Consider the following 27,021-nt stretch of genomic DNA (forward strand, 5'->3'; position numbering starts at 1 on the left):
TCCCTGAACCCTCCCAAGTGTGATCAGTTCATTTCTGTAATTACATAATAGCTGTCCTCAAACCAGCTAACTGCTTGGGTTATAGAATTTATTTCTCTTGTTTACCAATATTACTTAATAATAAGCAATCAATTAGTATTTGTTTAATGTAAAGATCATCATGAACATTCTGTTTTTACCTAAAAAGAGTCACAGGGAAACTATTGAACCCATATGACCACTATGCCTTTCAATAAATTAGATTTTCTTTTTTTGTGGCGGGATGAAGTGTCCTCTTGCAGCAATATTCAGTATGGTTGATAGAAACATCAATTTTGAGATCATTTCCCAAAAAACTTTAAAGCAAATTTAAAACTTTAAGCAAATTAGCATTTCGGTACAAAGGAATCAAAATGATTAATCTGAAGCAATGAAACACAAAATATTTTTCTAAGTATTATGAATGCTGACTTACATCATTTCCTGGGGAAATATTATTGAATTATGTGTGATATTAAAAGCCTATTAATTTTTACATAAAATTTCAATAAAGGACCAAGCAGAAAGCAAACGGTGGATAGAAAAACAGAATGAATCACCCCAGCAGTTATGAACACAGGCCCTGTGGAACAGCCAGAGGAATGATTGTGGGCTCCTGAGTAAGATAAACAGAGGGAAGCTTCCAGAGCAGATGTGCATCCATCTGCTTTCCCGCATCCTGAGGTGAGTGGGCCCCCACACCTGTGCTCTGCCTGGAAGGCCCCCGGTCCCCGTGAGACGGGCTACGAGGGCCACATTCCAGGGCCCACTTCTGGTTCTTGGTGAGGTTCTGGGATACAATCCAAAAAGTGGTTCTAGGACCGCCTTGTTTTCACTGTCCATCCACAGTGCACTGCGGTTCCAGCTCCACTGACCTCCCCAGGATGACCAGCCAGTGTGCCACTCGTGGTAAATCAGAAGGAGAGCATCCCATGTTTCTGTACATGCCCAATGTGCTTGTCGAGGCCGGGGGTAACACCTGCCCTCGTGGGAGGCAAGCGGTTTTCCCTGAAATCCTGTGGCTGAAACGTTTCTCAGACAAGCCAAGTCGTCCACGCCTAGATTACAACTGTCATGAGTTCTAGGACTTTGGACTGAAAAAACAATGTTGTTCCTTCCGTGTGACCTGCTCTGCAGGCACACACATCCCCCTCCCCCCCAGGACCGGCCAGTCCCACGTGGGCAGCATGTCTGCCGTCCTGCTGCTTCCTGCCTTCTCTGAGCTGTTGCTGCTGTCCACCCTCGTCAGTGTGGCACTGCACAAACTGGACTGAAATGGCCTTGACTTTCTGCGGTCGGTTCTTTCCACTCTGCAGTGGAACAGTGCTCAGCCATGGGGAAGGAGGACATTCTGCTGTCTGCAGCCACCTGGCTGGACCTGGAGGGCACTGTGCTGAGTGAGACAAGCCAGACACAGAAGAGATGCCGAGTGACTTCCCTCTGAAGTGGAACCTAAACCTCCCCAACTCTCAGACACAGAGCGTAGAGGGTGGTTCCCAGGGGCAGCGGAGGGGAGGCTGGGAGGACGGGAATGAAGTCCGTCAAAGGGTACAAACATCCAGTCGGGAGAAGGATGCGTCCCAGGGCCTGGTGTGCAGTGTGGTGATGATGTTCACACTGTGTCACACACTGAAAGCTGCTGGGAGAGTTCTCTGGGTTTTCTTTCCGGTCTCTCGATCAAACACCACAGAATACACTGGGGGCCACCCCACTCACAGCAGTATGGACGAGCGGGTCCCTACACCTGCCTGGCTGGAAGGGGCACAGCTGCTCCACTGCGGTAGAAAGAGAACAGCAGGGAGCGAGTCAGGACTCCCATTTCCTCAGAGTGCTAAGGAACTCCTCCACCCACTGGTGCCATGGAGACCATGTCGGAGCCTGGCCCACTCCCACCCAGCGATAATGGGCAGCACACCCCCAATGCTGGCAGGAGTGACAGGGAGCTCACCCCCTCAGGTGTCAGTGGAGGTCAAGCAGGGAACCAGGCTCATATCCTCACGAGGCGATGAGGTGACGTCACCCTCCCACAATGTGGAGAAGTGTCAGAGAACGTCAGCTGAACAGAGACTTAGACAAGATCCAGTCCAACATCACACCCACGTCCAGATTTCAACTAAAAATCACTCTTGACAATAAAGACGGCCTGAGATTGAAAAAGACAGTCGGTATCTGCTAACACCAAAATGTCAGAGGTGTTGGAATTATTTATAAAGCAGCCACCACAGAGACATTTAAATGAGCAATTATGAACATAATAGAAACAAATGAAAACCATAGAAATTCTGAGCAAAGAAATAGATGGTATTAAAGGAGAACCAAATGGAAAATTCTGCGCTATAACACACAACACAAATAGAAATCTCAGAAGATGGGCTCTGCAGCAAAATGGAGGGGACCGAAGAAAGAATTAGTTAATTTGGTTAATAAAACAAGAGAAGTGATCCAATCTGAACAACACATACTGAAAAAAAATAAACAGAGCCTGAGGGACCTGTGGGACTATAAGAAAAGATCTAGTGGATGAATAGTTAGGTCGTTTCTTAAAAAAGAAACTAAACATAGAACTCCCATTGTGTAACCCAGTATTTGCACTCTTGGGCACTGACCCTACAGAAATGGAAACCAATGTTCACACAAAAACTTGTACACTTACGCTTGTAGTAGCCCCAAATTAAAAAGTCTTGATTTCCTTCAAGGGGTGAATAGCTAAGGAATTTACTCAGTAATAATAACATTATTGTACAATAACTTGGATGGATCGGTACAGAATTTTGCTGAGTAAAAAAAAAGCCAAACCGAAAAGTTCCATTTTGTTTGACTCCATTTATATACGTTCTGGAAATGACATTATAGAAAGGGAGAGTAGGTGAATGGTTGCCAAGGACTAAAAGGGACGGGAAGAGGTGGGGAATGAGCAGCATGAGAGATCCCTGTGGGGTCAGAGACGTTTTGCATCCTGACTGTGATGCATTTCACCACGAAACATTATCATTGGGGCAATTGGGTAAAGAGTACATGGGATCTCTGCATTATTCCTCATAATTGCACTTCAATCAATAATTATCTTAAAATTAAAGGGTAATTTAAAAACACCCTGTCGATCATAGGGTAAATGAACAAGTGAATTAGAAAGTATTTTTAATTGAATGAAAATGAAATTAAATGTAAATGTTGAATGACAATTAACAGTAAAAAATATCAAGGATTTTGATTCAGACTTTATGCCAAATGTGATTAGCTTCATTTACATAAACTGTCTGATTTTTATTAAATACAAGTCAGATGCTCTCCCTACTTTGAGCCTGGCCCTTATTTTAGAGTATGCTGGTGATTGTGCCACAGCCCTGGGCTGTCTCCCCGTGTTACTGGGCTCTGAAGGGTCAAGGTCCTCTAACAGCAGTGCCTCAGGCTGCGTCAGCGTGGCAATGCATGGCAGGTGGGTAATAAAACAAGCACCATCTTTAAAAAGTTGGCATTTTCTCAATACAAGGTCTGACAATTAAATTCGTGGACTTGTTGCAACAATGTTGCTAACATTTTTTGATATCAGAGGGATTATTCATTATGAATTTGTACCAACTGGACAAATAGTTAACCAAGTTGACTATTTGGAAGTGCTGAAAAGGCTGCGCGAAAAAGTTAGATGACCTGAACTTTTTGCCAACATTTCATGGCTCTTGTATCACAACATGCACCAGCTCACAGGGCTCTGTCTGTGAGGGAGTTTTTAGCCAGTAAACAAATAAGTGTATTGAAACACCCTCCCTACTCACCTGATCTGGCCCCCAGTGACTTCTTTATTTAACCGAAGATAAAGGAAATATTGAAAGGAAGATATTTTGATGACACTCAGGACATCAAGGGTAATACAACGACAGCTCTGATGGCCATTCCAGGAAGAGTTCCAAAATTGCTTTGAAGGGTGGACTAAGTGCTGGTGTCGGTGCATAGCTTCCCAACGGGAGTACTTCAAAGGTGACAGTAGTGATAGTCAGCAATGAGGTGTGGAGTACTTTTTCTAGGATAAGTTCGCAAACTTAATTGTCTGACCTCATATTTTACTTTGTATAAAATCTGTTCAGATCTTGTGTCCTGAGGCTTTGGGGTTCTTCACAGCGGATGGGCTCCCGTCCAATTCAGTGTCAGAGATGACCTGTCAGTCAGGGAGCCTCATGGAAACAGATGGCAGACGGATGAGTCTCTTTGGGGTTATGACTCAGCATATCTGTGCAGAGAGTTTGGAACGGCTTGGAGGTGACTGATGGTGTCTCTGAGAAGCAGCCTCAAGGCACAGCCTCATGATCAACCCAAATTGTCAGCAGGAAATGTCTCAGGAAGACTGTGAGGTTCTCAAAAAGAGACCCTCTGTTCCTGGCACGTGGTTCACATCTGGGCTCTTCAGGGACAAACACGCAGACCTGCCACCACCTCCCCTTTCGACATTGAGACACAGGCAGTGGCTCTCATTTTGATCAGATAGGCTAAATCCAAGGTCATTTTTACCTTTGCATCCTCCTCCCTAATTATAACATTCTTGGGTTAATTTTTAAAGCAAATATGGATGATGCCTGCAAACGATCAGAAATGACAGCCACCTGGTGACATTATTAGTGCAGACAGCAGACGGTACTAAACGCTGCAGATTCTGCGCCCACCTACCTTGAGCTGATATAACACGTGACTGTACCCTGAAATAAAAATAAACAAGATCAGGGTGTGGGCTGCACAGGTGCTCAGGATTTCAAATCAGCAGGTGGGACTTAACAGAGCTGAAGCCTCCAGAAAAGGCAGGGTCAGGGAGTGGGTATTTTAGGAGCTGCTCACCTAACACCCGTTTACACTGTGTCTGTGTTTGCCTCGGGCCTCTGTCCCCAGATCTGCTGCGTGTCCCCCCAGATCCTGGGGGAGTGGCTACACGGCTGTGGCGGAACAGTGGCTGGCAGAGTGGGGAACGGGACAAGCAGGGAACTGCTCCCTCTCCCATCTGCCTTGGGCCGGTCTCAGGGGCATGGAGCACACCAGCTTCTGTGAGGTTCCTCTGAACATGATCTCCTTTGTCCCACTAAACTGGACTGTTGGCTCTTCCTTCTTATCTCTGGGGGTCTCACTGTCTTCTGTGCCCTCCAGCCCTTGTGTAACCGATTCCCTCCACTCAGCTCCCTGCTAGCTGCTTTCTGACCAGCTCGTCGGCTGACATGTAAGGTATACTTTCCATACGAAGAGAAATAAGCTTGCTTCTTTCTCCATGTTCACCTGTCATCTGTGCCTCCTTACTCTCTGCTTTTTGGTGGCAGGGACACACTGTGCTCCTAGCAGCCCAGCGGCCCAGAACCACCTTCTCCACACGTCAGATGCAGCCTGTTCCTGGTGAGCACGTCCGGGGCCTGCGGATCTCAGCTCTGACGTCACCTTTGGGACCACTGGGCGAGGTCAGGCCCTATTGTGTCTGTGTAGAGAACTGTGCGCGTGCGTCCTCCAGCACTCATCATACCTGTGATTTCATACGTCTCTCTGACATGACTAATGAACGGCCCTCATCTGTACGGGACAGTGAGCCCCAGGGCCGCGGGGCCGTGCTTCCTTCAGGCCGCTGCCGTCCCCAGGCCTCACTGAGATGCTACTGAGCCCGCCGGCCAGCACGTGTCAGAGTCCAGTGTGCGTTAGACTGAGCCTGGGGGTGAGTGCGCCCAGCGACACGCTGCCTCGGGGGAGAAGGGGCACTGAGGGGCCTGCCTGCCTGCTCATGCTCCTGGTCAGATGCAGCACCGGGTGTGCTCTGGAAAGGAGACACCATGCTTTTGCTCTTTGCGCATGTCAGGATTTCTGGTGTATTTACTCACCCTTCATCAGGACTCTGACTTTGGAAGGGAACAGCCTAGGACAGTATGTGACAGCACAGCCATGGAAACGGTACTGTCTGGATTGGGCCGGGGGCTCATCTCTTGCGCCCCATTTTCCTATCCTCCCACTATGTTTGTTGGGAGGATAAATGAGTTACTAAGTGTGAAGCTCTTGGAACAGGACCTCACGGAAGGAAGCTGTCAGCACCTGTCAGCTGTGTTTTTAAAGTGTGCTGATCCTGTAGACGCTACGTGTCACCTTTGGGGTGTTCCAGAATGAGGACAGAGGAAATTCATAATTTGTATCTAATTTCTTCAAGAAGGGTTGCAGGCCTAATTGATACGAATGCTCACTGCTTATCAAGTATTCTCAGAAGCCGTATTGCTTCTTACATGGAAATACACATTTCCCATAAAACAAAAGCTTTGTATAAAAAGGGAATTGGTTTTTGAAAACAAACGTCATATGGGAGGTGAACTTGTTTTATTTCAGTGTGCCTCTCAGCAGTGACTGCATTGTTTATACTCGGTCATTTGTTTTAATAATGAAGGATTTTAATGGACAAATCGGCTCGTCTCCTCTGTGGACTATACATCTTGTTTCCTGACACTCCTTCTGGGCGATTTTCTAACTGAGATCAATTAGTGCCTAGAATGGGAACAAGCAACCCACTCATCAAATTTGGGTTTTCAATATTCTAGAATTAGCCTTATATCTTTGTATTGAATTAAATCCTGAAAATTCTAAGAACTGTCATGTGCAATTATGAATATGAAAAAGGGATCTCTCAAGCCATCGGAGGTTAGTTACCTTGGGATGATGAAAGCGTTGTGCTTTGTATCATTATACCTGACTGGGTTTGTTTGATGAGGAAATCCTAATGGGCAGAGGCCTTTTTCTTAAATTATAGTCAAAGGCTAGACTGAGCTCAGCCAGCTCTCAGAACGGTGATGCTTGTCATACGAGTCAGGAAATGAGTTGTGGAAATGCACAGCGATCCCCATGACAACTGTAAAGCAGCCATCCTTCTGATTTGGTGTACACTTCCAAGGGGCAAGCACGAGATTGCTCTCAGATCTCTCCAAAACGACAGTCAAGGCCAGAAGATAATAGAATAATGTCTACAAAGTTCCAAGGGGAAGCAGCTGTCGCTCAGCCAAGATACAATGAAAGAATAAAGGCACAGGCGGATGTTATTAAACATGAAAGAAATCAGGGAATGCAGCCCTCATGGTCTTTCCTAAAAGAAATAACTTAAAAATGAAATCCACAAGTAAGGATTGGCTCAAATTAAGAGCTCAAGGAGGAAGGGGCTGTTAGTTAGGCAGCTGGGTCATCACCATGTTCACTTGTGTACAGATCTAACGCAGAACAACTTGGGGAACTGTCAGTCGGGAAGATAACTTGAAATGTATAGAATCTGACAATGTAAACAATCACAATGCAAGTAATAGTAGCTATGTGGGACATGAGTGAGAGACTTTACAATGACAGTGTCTCTGACCTGGTCCCTGGTGTAGCTAGAAGCCAGCCTGACACTCAGAGGCTTGTGGCAGCATCCAAGACCACGGCCAAGCCCTCCTCCCTCAAACCTCCCCCGAGCCCTGAATCCTGCAATAATTCCTCTATCTCTCGCTTCCTGAGACGTCCCACGGTTCCCAAAGTTCTCTGTCACTGCAACTTGTTCCCGATAAGCTCTGATGGGAGGTACTGACACCACCAAGCTGCCAGCGTGCAGACTGCCGACTCTATCTAACATGGGAACATAGAGCCAATAAATAGTCTCACTCTGAAACTTAAAAAAAAAACACGTTTTTCTTAACTTCAGAGTCACCTTTTAGAAAATAATATATTTCTTAATTGTAAAAAAACCATTTATTTGAAGTTTTAATTTCTCTATTTTCTCTCTAATTCCTTCTTATTCTACTAGACTCAAGAACAATTACATATACTCTTTAAGTGTGAAAATAGCATTGATAATATAAAATTGTTATAAAACATATCTACGTTTCTATGTCTGCATATTGGTCTACTCCTTTGTGTGGATTCATTGAACTCTGTTCTGTAAAAGATATTCCTAGGAGTTAGAACTGAAGTTTGTTCATTTGTTTTTTAACTCTCATCTTTGTACTTTTCTCCACTTTTTAGTGTTTTTGTAAAACATGGCAACAAATCTATTGCATGAAAAAGAGTATGTCTTATGTCAAAAAATCCCCCCAAACCTCTGGAGACATATTTACTGAGATATTATTGATTTTTGGGGGATGGAGGTTTATTCTTTTATATATTTTCCTGTGATTCTTTAAAAAAATTTAAAAGTAACAGTATTTTAAAACGTGGAATATGCACAAATAATTTAGGAAGAAAAGGAAAACATTATCTATAGATAAGAGTAAAACTGTCCATCTGATTTTGCTGTATTTGGCTTCAATAGCACATCCAAGCAAACACATAGAGGGTTCTAGAGGATTTTTATACAATTATTTTCCCCTAACATTTTATTACAAGCATTTTCCTTGTTAAAATAACTTATCCTTTAAAGTGCAAATTGGTAGTGACAAAATAGTCATGGGGATATGAAATAGAGTTTGGGGAATATAGTCAATAATGGTGTAAAGATCATGTAAGGTGCCAGATGGGCACTGGATTTATCAGGGAGATCACTTCATAGACTGTGTAGATGCCTGACCACTGCGCTGTACACCTGAAGTTGAAGCAGAATAATATTGAATGTCAACTACAATTTAATATATATATATAGTCACAGGATGTGGAGCACAGCAGAGGGAAAAGAGTCAGTGGAACTGTAACAGCTACAGACGATGTCAGGGGGTAGTACATTGGGGGAGGGGGTGATCACTTTGTGAGGGGTGTAAATGTCTAACTATTACGTTGCCTTGTACACCTGAAACTAATAAAAAATAAAAGTAAATATAAGTAAGCAAATCCTGAATACAGTCTCTGTATTCACTACGAATCACCCTTTTTCTCTGGGGCCACCGTACAGTTTGTGAATCCAAGTCAGGATCTCGTTGAGGACAGACACTGCCAACATAGGTCTGCTGCCAAAGGCCAGACTTTACATGCAAAATGTATTTTTCCCAGTGGTTCTTTCGTCAGCCCGAAGGATAATGTAAATATCTGTCATGAGTAAATAGCTATTGTCCTCCAGCCAGACAAATTTCTGTATAAAACAAACGATGTCATCCCACTGCATGCAAGCGGTACTTTGAAGATTCATTCCCTAGGAAGCATTCTGGCCTTCAGTGCAATCAAAATGGCATGGAGAAAAAGCATCCCTGCGCTCAGGAGGGGCTGGCGGGACACGAGTCCGGGAGACCTGCCCAGTCCAGGGCTGCCCCTCAGCCCACGGAGGAGCCCGGGGCGGGCAGTGGCGTCACCTGGCTGTGGCCTGCCCACCTCATGCTATCAGGGCTGCCCCTCAGCCCACGGAGGAGCCCGGGGCTGGCAGTGGCGTCACCTGGCTGTGGCCTGCCCACCTCACGCTATCAAGGCTGCCCCTCAGCCCACGGAGGAGCCTGGGGCGGGCAGTGGCGTCACCTGGCTGTGGCCTGCCCACCTCATGCTATCCCAGGTACCAGTCGCACCAGCTTCTCATCATCCTCAGATCCTTTTGAAGGGAGACTTAAACCAAGACCAAAGCATGTTTCTTTGTAAGAAAACTCCTTTTATCTGTGGCTTTATTACAAAATAAAAATCTATTGGAATGCTGCCCATCCTTTTACTTAAGACACATTTGGGGAATTATGATAAATTCTTAGCCAAGTCTGCCTCTTTGAGTCCTCATTAAAACTGTGGGCTCGCTAGCTACTTTTTAATGAAGAGGCTTGGCTCTGAGTTCAGCATAATTATTCCTGACAAATGGATGAGTCACAATGTTCAATTCTGGGTAAATCTCAAACCTCTAGAGCATCACTGATGGATGAAACAAAGGCTTTCGGTATAAGGGATCAATAAATTACCCTATCGTGGTTTGACAGCAAGGTTTTGATAAAATTACACAAGTCATAGGAGATACCACTAAAGAACTCATTCAGCAGGAAACACGGTAGCCTTGGTACAGCGGGTGATGGAGGAGAAAATTTAGAGGTTGCGAACTGCCAGCGCTGCCCATGCATTGGAAATAAGAGCACAGCGGGTAACAGAGTAGCAGCTAAATGTCCTTGTAATTATCACTTCCACATAAGCTTGTCCTCAGACTATGTGGCTTCTTGGATTGTGTTATTTTCCTGGGAAGAGTAATTATGCAGGTTCACTGAATAACAGAGTTGCATTCTAAGAAGAGTGGACCGGTGCCAGGCTGATGCTCATGGGTCCCAGAGCTGAGTGGGGCTGGGGTTCCATGGCTTGTCCATTTAGACCAGCAGGGGCATGTGGGCAGCAGAGTGGAGCGAGGAGGGTGTGGGAAGGGCACTGCCCAGGGCCAGGCAGTCAGAAAACTACTGCCATCCTGAACAAGTCACGGACAGGCAGCCTGCAAGTCCAGAGGAGCATGACTCTGAGCTCAGACCTCTTCAGTGGACACGGGACAGGTGCAGGGACCAGGCAAAGGCAATATGAGGGGATGACAGGGACAGGTGGGTGGGGAAGAGATGCGAGTGGTGCCACCGCAAGCCCCTGCTCTCTCGGTGAGCTGAGGGGAGCAGGTGGGAAGGGAGCGGTGTGCAAAGAGCAGGGTCCCCGGGTTCTGCATGGGAGCACTTCCTGCACTGACGTGTCCCTTCAGTGACATCCAGTGGAAACGGAACCAATGAGAAAAGTGTCTCAGACACACAGGACATGCTGCCCAGGTTTCGAATTGATGGCCCACTGTGCTAATAGCATGTCACCATGGTGAAGGGACACTCACTCTGGCAGGCAGGCATTTAATTATCTTAATTAACAGGCCTGCATTTCCCCAGATTCTATGCTGATTAGGCCAGAAAATGGAAATCAAACCAAAGTCTTCAGGTGAGTTGGATGGTTATCTTCTGGATTGACATTAACAACTTCAGCTCCTCACCCCTGGGGGGCTCCAAATTAGGAAATTAATTTCCCACCTGGGCACTCAGCCTCCTGATTGGACCCAGACTACAAGCACTGTGGAATTTCTTAAATGTGAATACTGCCCAAAGCATTCAGGGTTTTCGTAGAAAATGGAATCGTGGTACAGCACATACTTGTACGGGTCCATAAACATATGTATCAAAGAATGGAGTAAATTAATATGTTTTGTCACTTTCACAAATTTCAGTTCAGATGTATGTTTCCACACCCCCAAATAAGCATTATCTATAAAGTACAAAGTAGATAAAAGGGTCCCTTATTAATTAAATTTTAAATCATGAAAGTATAAACAAGGGGCAACGCATACTACTAAAATTTCAAAACACATTTTTCTTACTAGTATATCACCTTAATGCTCCCACATTAATATTCCTATGATGCCAACTAAATGTTTGCAAAGTGGAATATTTATCTTTTTGACTTGTTGGCGAAACAAATTAATGGTTGTTTTCTCTTCCAAAGAGTCCTGTATCTATCTACCGAGTACTTTCTCTGAGCTAATTGCTTTTGTAGTTCCCTCAGCTACAAATAGGTCCATCTATTGGGAGGAACACATAAATTTAACGCCAGGCAGTGATTACTGGCTCCTTCTGGCTCACTGTGTCGTTCTCCCCATCTTCCAGATGAGAAGACTGAATCTCAGACAGGTAGGATAACTGTCTAAGAACGCGTGACTTGTAAGGATAGGCCTGAATTGAAACCAGGCAGGAGGGCTGTAGAGGTTTTGTTCTTAGCGGTGGTGTCCTGAATTTTCCCTTTGATTACAGTTACAATACAGAGCAATGTGTGAAGCGCTACCCGGGGACCAGGTCAGGACAAGTGGGAGTAAACAGCTGCCCTACTCAGCCTGTCTTTGAGACATTTCTTAAAAATGGCTTCCCGGCTGAAAGAGACCGGAGCTTGAGAAGGTAGGGATGGTACAAGGAAAGCCAGCTGGTGTGTGGCGTGGGCGCCTGCTGGGAGGCACACAGGAGCAGTGCTGCGGGCAGACACGCAGGGCGGGGCTGTCTGACTCTCCCAGCACTTTCCAGAGTGATGCACTCAATGGGAGCATTCAGCAGCGCCCCTGAGGCTCTCCCAGGAGGGCTTCCATGGGTTTTCATGAACCAGGATATTTTTAACGACTCAGGTTTGCCATCTGTATGATGGGAGTAATAGCATAACTACCTTAAAAGGTTGTGTAGTAGAGAAAAGAAGCATAGAGAACAATCGATGGTAGCTAGCATTTAGACATGGGACGTACTAGGGCATTCCTTGCCAGAGTTCTAAATTTCAACAGTAACGCAATTATTTTACAGATAATTTTAAGTTATCACACTCCCTTATGTCGGTATACACAGATTTAAGACTTTTCTTCTAATCACATGGTTGCAAGCAGTAATGTACCACCATTATGGAAAAAAGATATATCATTTATGCCAGAGAATATACCAAGCAATGAAGCTTAACCCAACACTGGGCTAGAGAAAATAAAATGTTCTGTAAACTGAGAGTGAGCTACAGGAGGTAAAGTGAACTCTTTGTGACAGTGACATCATGGAAAAGCCACCTGCCACAGGGAGAGGGTTTGACATCGCTGGAGCAGGCCCTGGGTGTGGCTATGGGCCAGGCCTGCCACCTTCCTGAGCTTCAACCCCTCCATCTAATAAGAAAGATGTCTGTACCTGTCCTGCCTTCCTCAAAGTACAAGACAGGAAGTAAATGAAAACCAGAGAACGGTGTATAAATATGTATAAATATCACTGTCACCATAACAAAATGCTATAATTTGTTCAGGTCCCGGGGACAGATCATTTTGCTTTTAAGGAATAATTAATGAAATCTGATTTTAAAATAACAGACAGAGTCAGAGGTGATCTGTATCACAGAATTTCACTTTTCTTAGTGGGTGAGCACTTCATTCAAGTAAGCAGTGGCTTTCCCACGTTTCCTCTCTGAACTAGAGAAGGCAGATGACTCAGTGGGTTTGACATATTTTCCACTCAATCTTGTGAAAAGACACCGTCGCTATTTTTAAAATCCTGACTCTAAAACCCAGACTGATTTATTACCCAGATTGCACTCAGACAAATATGACAAAAAGCCAAGAAGAAACCACTTTTAGAGTTTCTATTTGCATTCAAGATACAAATCTCACTCCAGTGCCCTATTAAAGCATGTCTCATCGAGTAAGATGCTAACAGCTGATTTAATGGACTGTTTGCCAAATAAAGCCAGTAGTAAATCTTACAGTTCTCCCTCCCAGGAAGTGCATTAAGGCAATCATAATAGATATTATTTATATGTATGGATGGCAATTATGCACTTGGCGAACGTTAGTTCACTTAAATTCACAACAGCCGCATGAAAAGAAGGCATGTCCTTCTCATTTATGAAAGGTGTGCATGCAGGGGTCACGGAAGGTCCCCAAGGTCAGAACCTGCTGGTCGGACTCCATCCTCATGACCTCTGAGCTCACTCTTAGCCACGGACACTGCTAAAGAAAATGTTTTTAAAATTTCAGCTGGACCGTGAGCTACCTATTAAATACCAATAATATATAAAACTTCACGTACAGACATTTTTTTTGGATTTTGGAGAATGCTTTACAGAAGCTGCTGAACTTGAATCTTGGACAAGTTCAGAATTGTCATGTACTCACGCCTAGACGTGTGGTCTTTGCTGTGGTCAGTGACCAGCCGCTCTTCCTCACGGTCACTTGGACTAAAACAACTTTATTCTCTTCGGGGGACTGTTTGGGGCCTTGTCATAAAACAGGCACCAGGGGAAAAGGCCTGGGGGCAGCTGATTTGGGGCCCAGGCTTCTGGCCTGCTCTCCTCTGGTGCCTTGTGAGACGGGCCTCTAGCTCAGAGCCCTTGTCGGTGTGTTCTGACCTGGCCCCAAGCTGCCAGAGGCATGCCCATTGCAGGGCACCGTTCACATTTCGGACCCTATGTGGGGACAGAGCCCCAGAGAGTAGTTTACAGGCTCTCGGCCTGACGTGAAGGGGTACTGGCTTGGGTGGTGAATGGCCGTCGGCTGTAGCCGGTTAGCCAATTGGCCGCTGGTATAACTGCTGCGACTATGGAGGACTGCTGAGGATTGCCGAGGAGCCGAGCAGAGCTGAGCAGAGCCGAAGAGAGCGGAAGAGGAGAGCCGAGAGGGAGGAACAGAGGAGAGAGTGGAGAAGAGTCGTCGGTCGGTCGGTTGGCGGAAAAGCGAACGGCAGGTCGGTGTCCGGTGGGCCCAGCCTCCAGTGAGACGGTGGTGGTATGACTCCCCTACCTATGGCTCCGTGGGTGTTCCTTGTTAGCCTCACCGTATCCTGCGTTCTTATGTGGGGAGCGGGACCAGAGACCCCGCAGGCTGCCCCGCCTGACAAATGGTGCAGCGAGCAGGGTACGGTGCCGGCCAAAACCTACCGAAGTATGGTGGAGCAGTTTGTGCGTGTGAGAGCCCAGCTTCGGGAGGCCCATGAGGAGTGACACCTGGAAAGGGAGGCGCGGTCTGCCTGGGAGACTCAAGCCTCCAGCTGGTACATCACCCTCTTGGCCATGGACGGCATTGTGTTCATTTCAGTAATCTGCTGCGGCCTTAAGCTCCGAGGGTTGTGGACATCTTACACCGAGGCCTCCACCCACTCAGACACCTGGCACGGTGAGCAAGATTCCGACCAGGTAGGAATGGCGTCTGACTCTGGGCAGGAGGATGTATGGCCCCCACACAGTATATGGTGTTCGGTGGCCACTGTTCTCAGGAGTTGGACCCCCAAGGAGGGGTGGGAGGACATGGACGGCTCTCCGGCCAGTGTGGAGAGGGCCCTGCAGGCTCTGGCTGAGCGGTTGCCGGAGGAGGAGAAGGCTACAGCCGGCCGCGTGGGCTGGATGTTCCTCAAGGCCTTGAGTCTCAACACGGAAAATAGGCTTAATGAAATGGCCTGGGTGCCGAACCAGGTGTCTCGGTTGGAAGCGCTGGAAGCCCGGGTCCGCCTGTTAGAACAGGGGCCCCAAGGTGGAGACTCTGAGGCAGAGGCGGAGGAAGCAAGTGGAGACAATGTAGCTCCCAACCCCCAAGCCTGGCCAATCTTAAAGCAAAGGGTAAAATGTGAGCAACCTTTGGGCCCTGGGGGCATTGCTGCAGGCAACCCAGCTGTGACTGAGTTCACAACCTACACCCCATACACTCCCACTGAGTTGCAGGAGCTGGGGAGGCGGTACAGACAGTGTCCTGGAGAGCCAGTCTCAGCTTGGCTATTACGTTTATGGGATGAGGGAGCAGACAGCATTCTCTGCTCCCCAGGCGAGATGGAAAAGCTAGCCTTCGTGACAGTGCATCCGTCCCTGCGACAAAGGTTACAAAACTGCCATAGATTGGCCAACAACCAGGGCAACCATTCTCTAATGGTGTGGCTCACGGCTGCGGTACGCACCGTATGGGAACAGGCTGGCGAGCTGCCAGACACTGTGAGTCAATGGCAGTCATATACAGAACTTACGCAAATAATCCGTGAAATGGGTATGAGACATGCTATTTTTAACCTCAACATGCAGGGCCCAGATGACGAGCTTTTTACTGCCAGCATGAGAGATCTGGTTTTGGATACTGCACCTGCGAGTGCTTTTGGATCCTTGGTTGCTATTCTTACACCGTATGTAGGGCGACGGATCCATGAAGTTACAACTGCCATGGCCACCCTAGGGGATGTTGAAAGCCGGAGGCGAAGGAAGTTAAGACAGGAGGTCCGCACAGTTGAGACCTGGAAGCCCAAACCAAAGGTAAAGGGGCGAGGTCACGGGCCTCAGAGAGTAACACGCGCACAGATGTGGCGTGATCTCGTGGCAGCAGGGGTCGATAGGAAGAAAATAGACCGACAACCCAATGCACTCCTGCTTGAACTTTGGAAACAGTTGCGTCCGGAACAACAATTCCGGAGAAGCATAAAGGAGGAGTCTGGGAAAGCGCGACCCGTGTCCCTCCAGGACTTCATGCAGCCGCTTGAGGCTGACCCCTTGCAGCTTGATTAGGGGTGGGGCCAAGGTACCCGGTCAGAGCGGACGAGCAGGGACCAGAGGCCCCACGTGGAACTGTCCATACATTGGTCCCCTTCGAATGTACAGAGGGTTTTGGCCCTAGTTGACACTGGCGCCGACTGCAGTCTCGTTTATGGGAACCCAGAACTGTTCCCTGGACCAGCAGTCTGCATTGATGGCTACGGGGGAAAAACTGTGACTGTGAAAGCCGTTTCCTTACCACTGGGTATAGGAAGGCTTCCTCCTCGTACCTACAAGGTTTATGTCTCCCCCGTTCCAGAGTATATTCTAGGGGTGGATGTGCTACATGGCCTCAGCTTACAGACGTCGGTAGGAGAATTCCGTCTCCGGATCCGGGTGGTGAAAGCGGTGACACGCGGGCATGCTTACCACCCTCCTCAAGTGTTGCCACAGCCCTGGCGCGTGGTTACAGTGCGACAGTACCGCCTGCCAGGAGGACAGGAGGAGATTGGTCGTACAATATTGGAATTGGGGAAGGCACATATTGTGAGTCCCTTTAACTCCCCAGTATGGCCTGTCAAGAAGCCAGATGGGACCTGGCGAATGACTGTGGACTATAGGGAGTTAAATAAGGTGACGCCACCCTTGCACGCTGCAGTGCCTTCAATTCATGATTTAATGGATCGTCTGACTGTCCGCTGGGGACATATCACTATGTAGAGGATTTGGCCAATGCTTTTTTCTCCATTGACATTGCACCCGAGTGTCAAGAGCAATTTGCTTTTACGTGGGATGGGCGGCAGTGGACTTTTCAAGTCCTTCCGCAAGGATACTTGCACAGCCCCACTATCTGCCACGGGCTTGTGGCCCAGGATTTGGCACAGTGGGATCACCCATCCTCTGTGGCCTTGTTTCATTATGTTGATGACATTCTGTTAACCTCAGATTCTCTTTCTGATTTAGCGCAAGCAGCTCCCTCTCTTCTCCGCCACCTGAAGTCACGTGGCTGGGCGGTGAATGAGGAAAAGGTCCAAGGCCCTGGCTTATCCGTCAAGTTTTTGGGTGTTGTGTGGTCGGGTAAGACAAAGGTTATACCTGAGGCAATCATTGATAAGATACAAGCCTTTCCCCAGCCAACCAAGGTCTCCCAACTGCAGACGCATTTGGGACTGCTAGGATATTGGCGGGCGTTTGTACCCCATTTAGCACAAATGGCAAGGCCCTTGTACAATATGATAAAAAAGGGGGCCTCATGGGATTGGACTGAGGCTATAGAGCAAGCCTTCGTTGCCACGAAACGGGCAGTGCAGCAGGCACAGGCTCTGCAAGTAGTGGACCCCGGCTGCCCATTTGAACTTGATGTTCACGTAACCCAAGAGGGGTACGGATGGGGCCTCTGGCAATGGCAGGAGCGTCTCCGGTTGCCAGTGGGATTTTGGTCCCAATTATGGAAAGGAGCAGAGGTTCGCTACTCTCTAATAGAAAAACAGCTGGCTGCTGTGTATGCAGCCCTAGTGGCCACAGAAGCCATCACAGGAACAGCACGTGTGTTGGTTCGAACAACGTATCCTGTCCAGGGGTGGGTCCGTACATGGACCCAGGGACCCAAAACGGGGGTGGCACAGACCACCACCCTTGCCAAGTGGGGTGCCTACTTGGAGCAACATAGCACCCTTAGTTCAAGCCCTTTGAGCACAGAGCTACAACAGGTCCTGGGGCCTGTGGAGCTTGTAGCCCAGGCTGAGCCAAGTGCTCTGCCTAGAGGGGAGAACTTGGAGCCCTCGCCCTACAAAGAAGGACAGTCCCCAGTACCTGAGGATGCCTGGTTTACCAATGGTTCTAGCCGAGGGGCTGCAGCCGTTTGGACAGCTATTGGTGTGCAGCCCAAAACAGACACCATTTGGTTTGATACTGGGACGGGCCAGAGTAGCCAGTGGGCTGAATTACAGGCTGTGTGGATGGTAATCAGCCACGAGCCTGGGCCCCTAGTTATTTGCACTGACAGCTGGGTGGTGTTCCGGGGCCTAACATTGTGGCTCCCTACATGGAAACACCAAAACTGGTTGGTGGGACACCGTCCACTGTGGGGTCAAGCCATGTGGCAGGACCTCTGGGACCTAGGGCAGAGAAAGGAGGTGACCTTAATGCATGTCACAGGTCACTCCCCCTTAGTGTCCCCAGGTAATGATGAAGCAGACGCCCTAGCACGGGTATGATGGTTAGAGCGGGCTCCTGCCACTGATGTGGCCCACTGGCTGCATAGGAAATTGCAGCACGCTGGAAGCCGAACCATGTGGCAGGTGAGCAGACGCTGGGGCCTGCCTTTGAAATGGCAGGAGATAGCAGATGCCTGCTATGACTGTGCCGTCTGTGCCCAGGACAGCCCCCAAAGGCGGAGGCTCCTCTGGGAGACACAGCAGATTACGCGAGGGAGAGTGCCCCTCACTCGCTGGCAAGTGGATTACATTGGACCCCTGCCTAAGGCCCGCAATGCGATATATGCATTTACAGCAGTGGACACTGCTACGGGGTTGATGTTTGCTTGGCCCTGTCCGGCTGCGGATCAGCGGCATACAGTGGTCGCCCTTACACGGCTGTGTGCCCTCTATGGGTGCCCCCAAGTCATTGAAAGTGACAGGGGTACCCATTTTACGGGGCAAGAAGTGCAGCGCTGGGCTGCCAGGATGGACGTACAATGGTTGTTTCACACCCCGTACAATCCACAAACAGCTGCCATGATTGAACGCTATAATGGCCTTTTGAAGCAAGGTCTCCGGGTGTCAAAACACCCTCCCACGATGCGTGACTGGGCCTCTCGTCTATGGGACGTCCTGAGAGTCCTGAATGAGAGACCACGGAAGGGAGGGCCCGCACCAGTAGAAGCTCTGCTACATCGAACGGCTGCTCCCATTCAATTACAAGTTACCACCAGGGAGACTCTGTTAAAGCCAGGCTACGGCAGAAATGGGAACATTTTGCTGCCAGCACCCACATGCTTGAAAGCAGGGGAACGGCAGTGATGGACTTGGCCCTGGCAGGTCAAAAGCCCCCACTGTTGGTGGTTGGGCCTGATAGCCCCATGGGGGGCCGGTTTGACTCATGATTTGCAAGTGACGCCAGGGGTGGTGGCTGAGTGGCCACCTCAAGTGACTATAGTATACAGAGGTGCTGATACTGGGATGATTTTGCGAGGAAACTATGTGCTCTCACTATGGCCTATTATGGGGTCCCCTGTTCTGTTACATGTTGAAAATATGCAAGGGACCCCAAGTACTGCCATAAAGGTCTGGTACCAAAAACCGGGAAAGGTGCCAGTGGCAGCGACCCTCCTTTCCCAGGACAAAAAGCTGGCATGTATCCTCCCAGATGGAAGGGATTTGCCATTGTTGGTTCGTAAGACTACTGTTTCTTTTCGTCCGTAGGTGTCAGTAGGCTAATACCGCACAGGGACCTTCATGGAAGACGCTTGTCGCGTAGATTGTGAGGCGAGACCCTGTAGGGGTGGAGTGTGGGGACAGAGCCCAGGAGAGTGGTTTACAGGCTCTGGGCCTCACGTGAGGGGTACTGGCTCGGGTGGTGAATGGCCGTCGGCTGTGGCTGATTGACCGTCGGCTGTGGCCGGTTAGCCAATTGGCCACTGGTATAACTGCTGCGACTACGGAGGACTGCCGAGGATTGCCGAGGAGCCGAGCAGAGCCGAGCAGGGCCGAAGAGAGTGGAAGAGGAGAGCCGAGGAGAGCGGAAGAGGAGAGAGTGGAGAAGAGTCGTCGGTCCGTCGGTTGGCGGAAAAACGGACGGCAGGTCGGCGTCCGGTGGGCCCAGCCTCCAGTGAGACGGTGGTGGTACGGCTCCCCTACCTATGGCTCCGTGGGTGTTCCTTGTTGGCCTCACTGTATCCTGCGTTCTTATGTGGGGAGCGGGACCAGAGACCCCGCAGGCCGCCCCGCCCGACAAATGGCGCAGCGAGCAGGGTCTCCCGCACGACACCCTATTTCACGAGTTTGCTGCATATGCCTTGACATTCAGGATAAAAATTGCCGTGGCAATATTAGCTCTATGGGGTGAAAATTTGTGTGTTAGGGGGAGGTGAAAAATCTTGGCTATTTCCATGACTAGCCCTCCACAAGGCCATCAAAAGATAAAAAGATGCACAAGCATATCTATAGTATTACTATTTCAAGGGGTGATGGTGATAAAGGCTGAGAACTGTTGCACTGGTACATATAGTATGGTTACCCGGAGGCTCACTTATAATTCACAGCGGAGGGCTTCCGCGGAGACCAGTGAGGGGAGCTGGGTGCATTTAGTCAGTGTTTTGTCCCATACGGCTGCCGGGTGCAGTGTGGAGCGGGGAGAGGGCAGGGTTAACTAGGGTTGGGTCTTGTGTAAGAGAAGGCCGAAAGGGAGCTGAAGGAGGGGCAAAGAGTGATCATAATTGTAAGGGTGAAATTCAGTAAATCAGTACACAGTTAGACTTAGCCAGTTTGCAGGGTGACTGACCGCATAGCTCGCTATCCAGCCACCTGTAATTAAACCTACTACTTTGTTTGCAGTTTGATCCATCCTGATATTTGTCTGATTTCTCTGTTTCTCCCCTCACTGAGTAACTGAAGAACTCTGTCCGTTCCCTTTCTCAGGCCACCCACACCTTGGGAATTAACAACACCCTGTCCAGGAAAGAGCAATTCCTTAATCCTCAGGCACCCGGAAACTGGAATCCAGTTCACAACCCCCCTGCCGTATTACTGGTGACGCGTTCTAGTCCCAGGCCGTGATGGCCGAGTCCGAGTTTGGAGTCCAGAGATAACATTATTTTCAAACAGACCAGGCTCCAGGAAGGATGTCAGCCCTCAGACCTGCCTGACTGCCTCCCCCTTTCCTATATAAGAAAAAGCTAACCTGCAGTTACTGCAGCCATCCACTCTCAGACTCTGGGCTCTGCCCCGGCGACCCCTCCCCCCTCCCCTCGCCGTGGTGTTTCTCTCCTTCCTACCAGAGGCAGCCGGCATCCTTCGACACTGCCACGGGCATTTTCTCTCTTCCTAACTTTAAATAAAATCTTCCTTTGTAGAGTCTGTGAATGCTTTCACCTTTTGTGAATGGCCAGGCGTTAATTCCATGCTATGATAATAATGTCAGCTCCAGGACTTTCCACTGGGGACGGGAAATAGGGCAGGTGGGTGACAGATAGGCTTGGGAGCATGTGGCGACCACAGAGTAGATGGGAGCGTCAGAATGAAGAGCGAGAGTCCGTCATCTACATCTCACTCCTGTCTTCAAACAGAATCTGATTTGGAGGCAAGTGAGTTCGGTTTTTTATGTAGTTATTTCTTCAGAAGCTATTTTTGCATATTTTCTAAAGAAGACATAGTGATTTACGATTCCACATGATGTGACGGCTCACAAATAAATAGGGGAAGCCAGATGAGAGGGGCTGATGGAGAACATCCTTCCCTCAATGCTAATACATTCACTGAGTTCACAGAAAGACCGTCTTTGCCATGAGTGAGAAAAGGAACTTCACGGAAACAGTCATTTCCCACTCATAGGACTGCACCACGCCTTGGTTCTGTCTTCCAGAAACTGAGCATAATATAAGGTCTATTTCTTATGCTGACCATAAATCCTAGTTTGCACTTTACCCTTTCACATCCACATGTTTTGCCAGGGACACAAAAGCTCCTTGCTGACAGCAAATGTTTTGCATATCTTCCCCCCCACCCCCCCACCACAATAACACCTGGCGTGGTACTCACTGGACTCCACAGCTCCCAGCACCCCCTGTGCCAGTTTTCTCTCAGGGTCAAAACCCTGAGGCTGGGGTTGAGCCTGCTTTTGCATTTCCTGTTGTTTCCTGTGTTTATTATTATTTCACTGAGAACACCAGGAAAGGAAAAGCAGCATTGACATTTGGCATTTAAATGCGAGAACAGTGTCCCTGTGTGGTGGCCCTCTTATGGCTGTCACAGACCCGAGTCTGCTCGATCACGTCAACTTCTCAGAGCGCGGAATTAAATTCATGTAGGTGACTCATAATTGGGAAAAAGCCTCCCCCCAAACATTTCCCCATTATGCTGCCTCCACAGTTCATTTAAATAAATTATGATCTTCTATTCCTTCAACCTTATCAATATTTAATAACTAAACCCAGATGCCATTTGTCGACTTTACCACCACATGACACCTATAAGGAGGTTTACTTTTATCCACGGATCAGAGAGCTTTTCAGACCTTTCTTATCATGCACGTAGTCTCTAGTTTACAATCCATCAAGAATTTGGACTGTCCTTTAAAGATGCTTAGCATTAATTTTCAAAATTGTATCTTAATCTAGTCATCCGTAAAACAAATTGTGGAGTTTTAAGACCAATGAATTATCCATATTAACATAGAATAAGATCAATAGAAAAGCTGACTCTCGCCCCATCTGCTCCCCAAACCCGGCAGGAAGAAAACCAATTGCAAAATAGTGGACGAGAGAAATAAGTAAATACCAAAAAACAGACAACCACCCCCCCAGAAACAAACAAAAACCCATATAGCAACAACAACAAACAAAACAACAACAAAAAAACCACATTCAAATGAATTAATCGGTAAAACCTCTCTTTTTATCTAATTGCGTGCTTTACAGTACACATATAATAACCACTTAATAAACCAAATTGGTGGGTGATAATTGCAATGTGTTGAAAAAGAAACTCAGTTTAAGATAAAGTCTAGAGTGAAGAAAAAAAGGAATAAGCTAGAAATTAAAACTCAAATGACATTTTACACCAGCTTATTTGTGGATTCTCAATAATATTTGATGCTTGTTATGTACTTGGAAAGTTGTCGAGCTCTCACCATTAGTAAAATTGGCTTATATAAATATGGTCCATAGTGAGTAATCCTAACTAGGTTTATAGCTATAATGCAAACACACCTTGGTTCAAAAATATAAGGCATTTCTCATTGCCCTTTTCCCATCCTAATTAAAACATTAAATTTCTCTTTCACTTTTGAATCAGTTGTTGCCTCAAATATCACTTAGAAATCACGATTGCCCAAATATAATTAGTTAAAACATACCCATGAAAAAATTCTGTGTGAATATCTATATATATAGATAGCCTTAGGCATCAGGTGGAAAAAAAAATAAGATTTTTTGTTTTGAGAGCTATACTTATTTTGTTAATTCCTACCTGCAGATGTTGTCACGATTTCCGTTGTGTTTCTCAGGCCCATGAAGTCAAACTGATAAAGTCGCCAGGATTTCTGATCAGCTGCCTCAACTGAGTTTTTTCTCCATCTATAAATCATTTCTTCTTTGGGGTAGCCATCTAAAAATACAGAACAAACAGTAACACATGAAGGTGTATGTTTACAAACATTAAAGTCAAAATTATATTTCTGATCACTTAAGGGGAGTTAAAATTTACGTGCTATTTGTCTCTAAATTTTCCTGAAAGATGCAGAAACTGCAAAAACGAATGGGCGAAGCAGGACGTGCCCAGCCTGGCCATCGCCCCGCGGTCACAGCAGGAGGCGGCCGCTGCCTTTGTTTCTTTCATCTTGGAGAGCCATGGCTGCAGTTGACCTTCTAGAGTGGAGGTTCTTGGCACTAGCTCCCAGACCGAGATCTAACTGCCCACACCCATCACACCTTGCACCCTTCCCCAGAATTCAGTCCAACCCAGTCTCAGGAAAGATCGGATTTGATAAGATTGCAGAGGTCAGCTGACTCAGCCCTGCTCTGACATCAGTACCCAGTTCTGATCAGTTAACTTTCGCCTTTTTCGGCCATTTTCCATCTTGTTAATACCCCCAGGAAGCAAGGCCCAGTGTTGGCAACCTTGCTGGGTGGCGTCAGGTCAATGTCTGAGTGGGTGGTGTCTGTGCCTCTGGGAGCTGGAAGAAGATGCGTGGAGCCAGAGGCAGAACAGACATACTTTATTTACAGGCTTTTTGGGACATAGTCAGGGGTCTTTTATATTTGTACACAGCTGGACATTCTCAGGTTACAACCTATAGCCAGCAGCAGTCTCATAACTAATCTGCCCACAGCAGCAGCCCTGGGGCTCGGCCCTCATAGGCCCTTTCCTCAACAGCCCCGTGCAATACGGCCCACGGTCTCAGCCGTGTCTCTGTCTGCTCAGCCTCCAGCTCCCCCTAAAATGGCCGGACCCCTTTATACTGTACAGAGACAAAAGAGGAGCGCAGCCAAGGTCCTTACAGAAGAGTGTACACAAACAACATCTTCAGGATGGACGGCACTTGGGTGACATTCTATCCTATAGGACCAGCAGGTCACCCGGTCAGGGCCAGCAGCTTGCCAGGGAGGGAGCCTGACCAATTTTATTTTCCCTACAGCGGGTGTCCTGGATGTGCACTCTGCCCCACTCCTGCAGGCGCCCCACCAGGGAACTGTGGGCTCCCTGAGGCCGAGCCAGAGAGTGGCCTGATGCCAGTTTCTCAATGCCTGGACCCGTTTTCTGAACAGTGCGTGGGACCACACTGTTAACTCTGGACTGCAGTCTCTGGCCTGATTGGACGGGTGACCTGGACACTTGCTGTCGGTGGTACGGCCGCTGTCGCGAGTTCTGCCCCATGGGGCATGTCCCACCCAGGAGCAGGCCTGGACCCCGTGCTGCACCCAATACATGACAGCACTGGCACTACTGGCCCATCACTGACCCATGTCACACTGACGGCATGCCCTGTAAGGAAGAGCAGATGCACGACCTTGATGGCTTTGCTGAGTACTCCACGGACACAGAGACTTATGCAAACTTATTTGTTAAAGCAGGAAACGTTCACAAATTATGACTTGTGAATTTATTTGACAGAAGTACAGTGCCAGTAGAAAACAAATAATAGTAATAAAATAAAAACAGAATTCGCATACACTTGTTTATCATCACTCTGTTTTTAAACAACTAGAATGGTGGAAGCAACCACACCCAATCCATAGTCTTGATTGCAGTGCAGCCATTAAAAAGAATGAATGACTGAACCAGAAGTCTGCCTATGGCACTTTACAGATTGCAACCTCCACAATGATATGTTGGGCTGAGTTTATCTTAGTAAAAACCAAAGTGTGTGTGTACATTCACATATGTTTGCATGAGCAAACTCCGTAAGCACAGGGACCAGCACAAATGTGCCAACCCTGGTGCAGCTTTGAGCAGGGCCCTGGGGGCTACAAGGGGATGGGGTGACCTACTTAACTCTAGATATTGTTTCACTTGCTGCAGCCTGCACCTTGTCACCAAGAAGTCAGCCTTGAAATACTGTTTTGTGTGTGTCTGCCTTCTTAGTATGAAAACCTACAAACGAATAATAGACAAAATAAAACATTCCATTTGAGGAAACTGTGGCCAAAATTAGCAACGGTAACATAGTAAAGACTTTTCTGGTTATAATAGTATTATCATACCTAAATTTATTCAATGCTATTATAACATCTAAATTTGTCCAATATTACTATAATACCCAAATTTATACAATACTATTATAATACCTAAATTTACCCGATGCTATTATAATACCTAAATTCACCCCAACCCAGCAGATCTGTGTTTAGTCCTCAAATCTTGGGTGTAGCTGTGACTGCAGAGGATGGTCTCTGAGTAACTACGTAACAGCGACATGGCCCAGTCCCACAGAATGGAGCCTCATTTCAAGATTTGTGGATGTCCCATGATTCAGCCAGCCACAGTCACATTTCCCCACTCCCCAAGCCAGAAACACCCAATTAGAAATAAATGTACAGACATGCAAGTGGTGCTATTTGATACTAATAAAAAATTACACTTGATAGCTTGAAATGAGAGAGAAAAACTTGAAAATTGGAACAAAAGACAATATATATCAGTCTGAGAAATTCAATGACAGGTCCAAGGACGTTTGTATCCATGAAATTGCAAAGGACCATCTGGAGACCAATGGGTATGTCATCAACCTGATGTTCGAATTTCATCACGTTAACTGTAATTTGATTTCCAGTTTCTTTGTGTGAAGGACACCTTTGGTTTGACAACGCCCTTGAAAGGGGTTTTCCCTTCCTCTTAGAAAACTCCCACGTTATCACGTGTGTCACATGAGGCCCATGGTCTGTGGCCCGCTCCCACTGATGTGTCAGGGGCTTACCGCAGAGATGAGAGTGTGGGGCTGGGGCCAGAGGAGAACCAGCCAGTACCGTGTGGGGACCGACTCAGAAGGCTCTTTTCTGTCACCTGGAGAACAGCATTTTCTGGAAGAGAACAGTCGGCCCTTTCCCACTGACTCTTCCCACGGCCATCACATATTGTGCTGTTGAGACGGTGGAAAAGGGACAGCTCTAGAGAGGCATGAATGATGCAGGGGTGTGTGTGTTTGGGAAGGGGTGGACGAGGAAGAGAAGTCCCTCCCATAGGAGAGGACATGGGTAGGATGAGTACAGAACATTGGGACCAGAGAGGAGGCACAGGAACACCTGGTGACAGCAGTGAGAGGAGGAAGGCTCACGGAGGTGACCCTCGCTGCGCCTTCCTGGAGAGCCACCCTCCCACGCCTGGGCTCTCAGGAGCCACAACATGCTCTAGAAGAGGGGGCAGCCTACCTCCTCATCAGTGCGTCCTCAGTAGGAGGTCACATGCAGTCTGCACCATTGAGCTCACACAGAGATAAGCTCTGAGGAAGACAAGTGCCACGGTATCTCACTTATGCGTGAAATCTAACAAAACAAACAAACAAACAACCCGGGCTCATAGACAGAGAACAGACTGGTGGTTGCCGGATGTGGGGTGGGAGAAATAGGTGAAGGGGGTCAAAAGGTAACAAGGAAACAAACAAAGAAATAACCTCTACAAACAAGCCTGGATTACCTTCCTTTGGATGGCTTTTTCAGGGGCATAAGGAGAAAGCGAACCTTGCTCAGGTCACCGAGACACGCCCGAGAAGCACATTTTGTCACCACCAACCTCTGAACCAAAGGAACCAGAGGCTTTTCAGCCAGACAGTGACATTGAGCTCACATTTGTTCAAATCATGAGGCAGCTGAGGGACACCTGTCAGGAGTTATCGAGCATGTGGGTGGGGATGTGATTCTGAGAAAGAGGATTGTGGTCGGGTAACCAAGGCCCGGTTAACTTAAACAATTCC

The 27,021-nt window shown here is 47.7% G+C and overlaps 1 protein-coding gene across 1 annotated transcript in view; it reads right to left on the reverse strand.

Annotated features, from left to right (window-relative positions):
* Window positions 1–27,021, reverse strand: part of GABRG3 (gamma-aminobutyric acid type A receptor subunit gamma3) — a 308,837-nt gene that overhangs the window by 15,302 nt on the left and 266,514 nt on the right. The window contains exon 6 of the mRNA XM_074317596.1: window positions 23,082–23,219. Coding sequence (XP_074173697.1) covers window positions 23,082–23,219 — 138 coding nt within the window. The remainder of the gene's footprint in view (window positions 1–23,081; window positions 23,220–27,021) is intronic.

This window comes from Rhinolophus sinicus, linkage group LG13, assembly GCF_036562045.2.
Source record: "Rhinolophus sinicus isolate RSC01 linkage group LG13, ASM3656204v1, whole genome shotgun sequence".
Classification (NCBI taxonomy): Eukaryota; Metazoa; Chordata; class Mammalia; order Chiroptera; family Rhinolophidae; genus Rhinolophus; species Rhinolophus sinicus.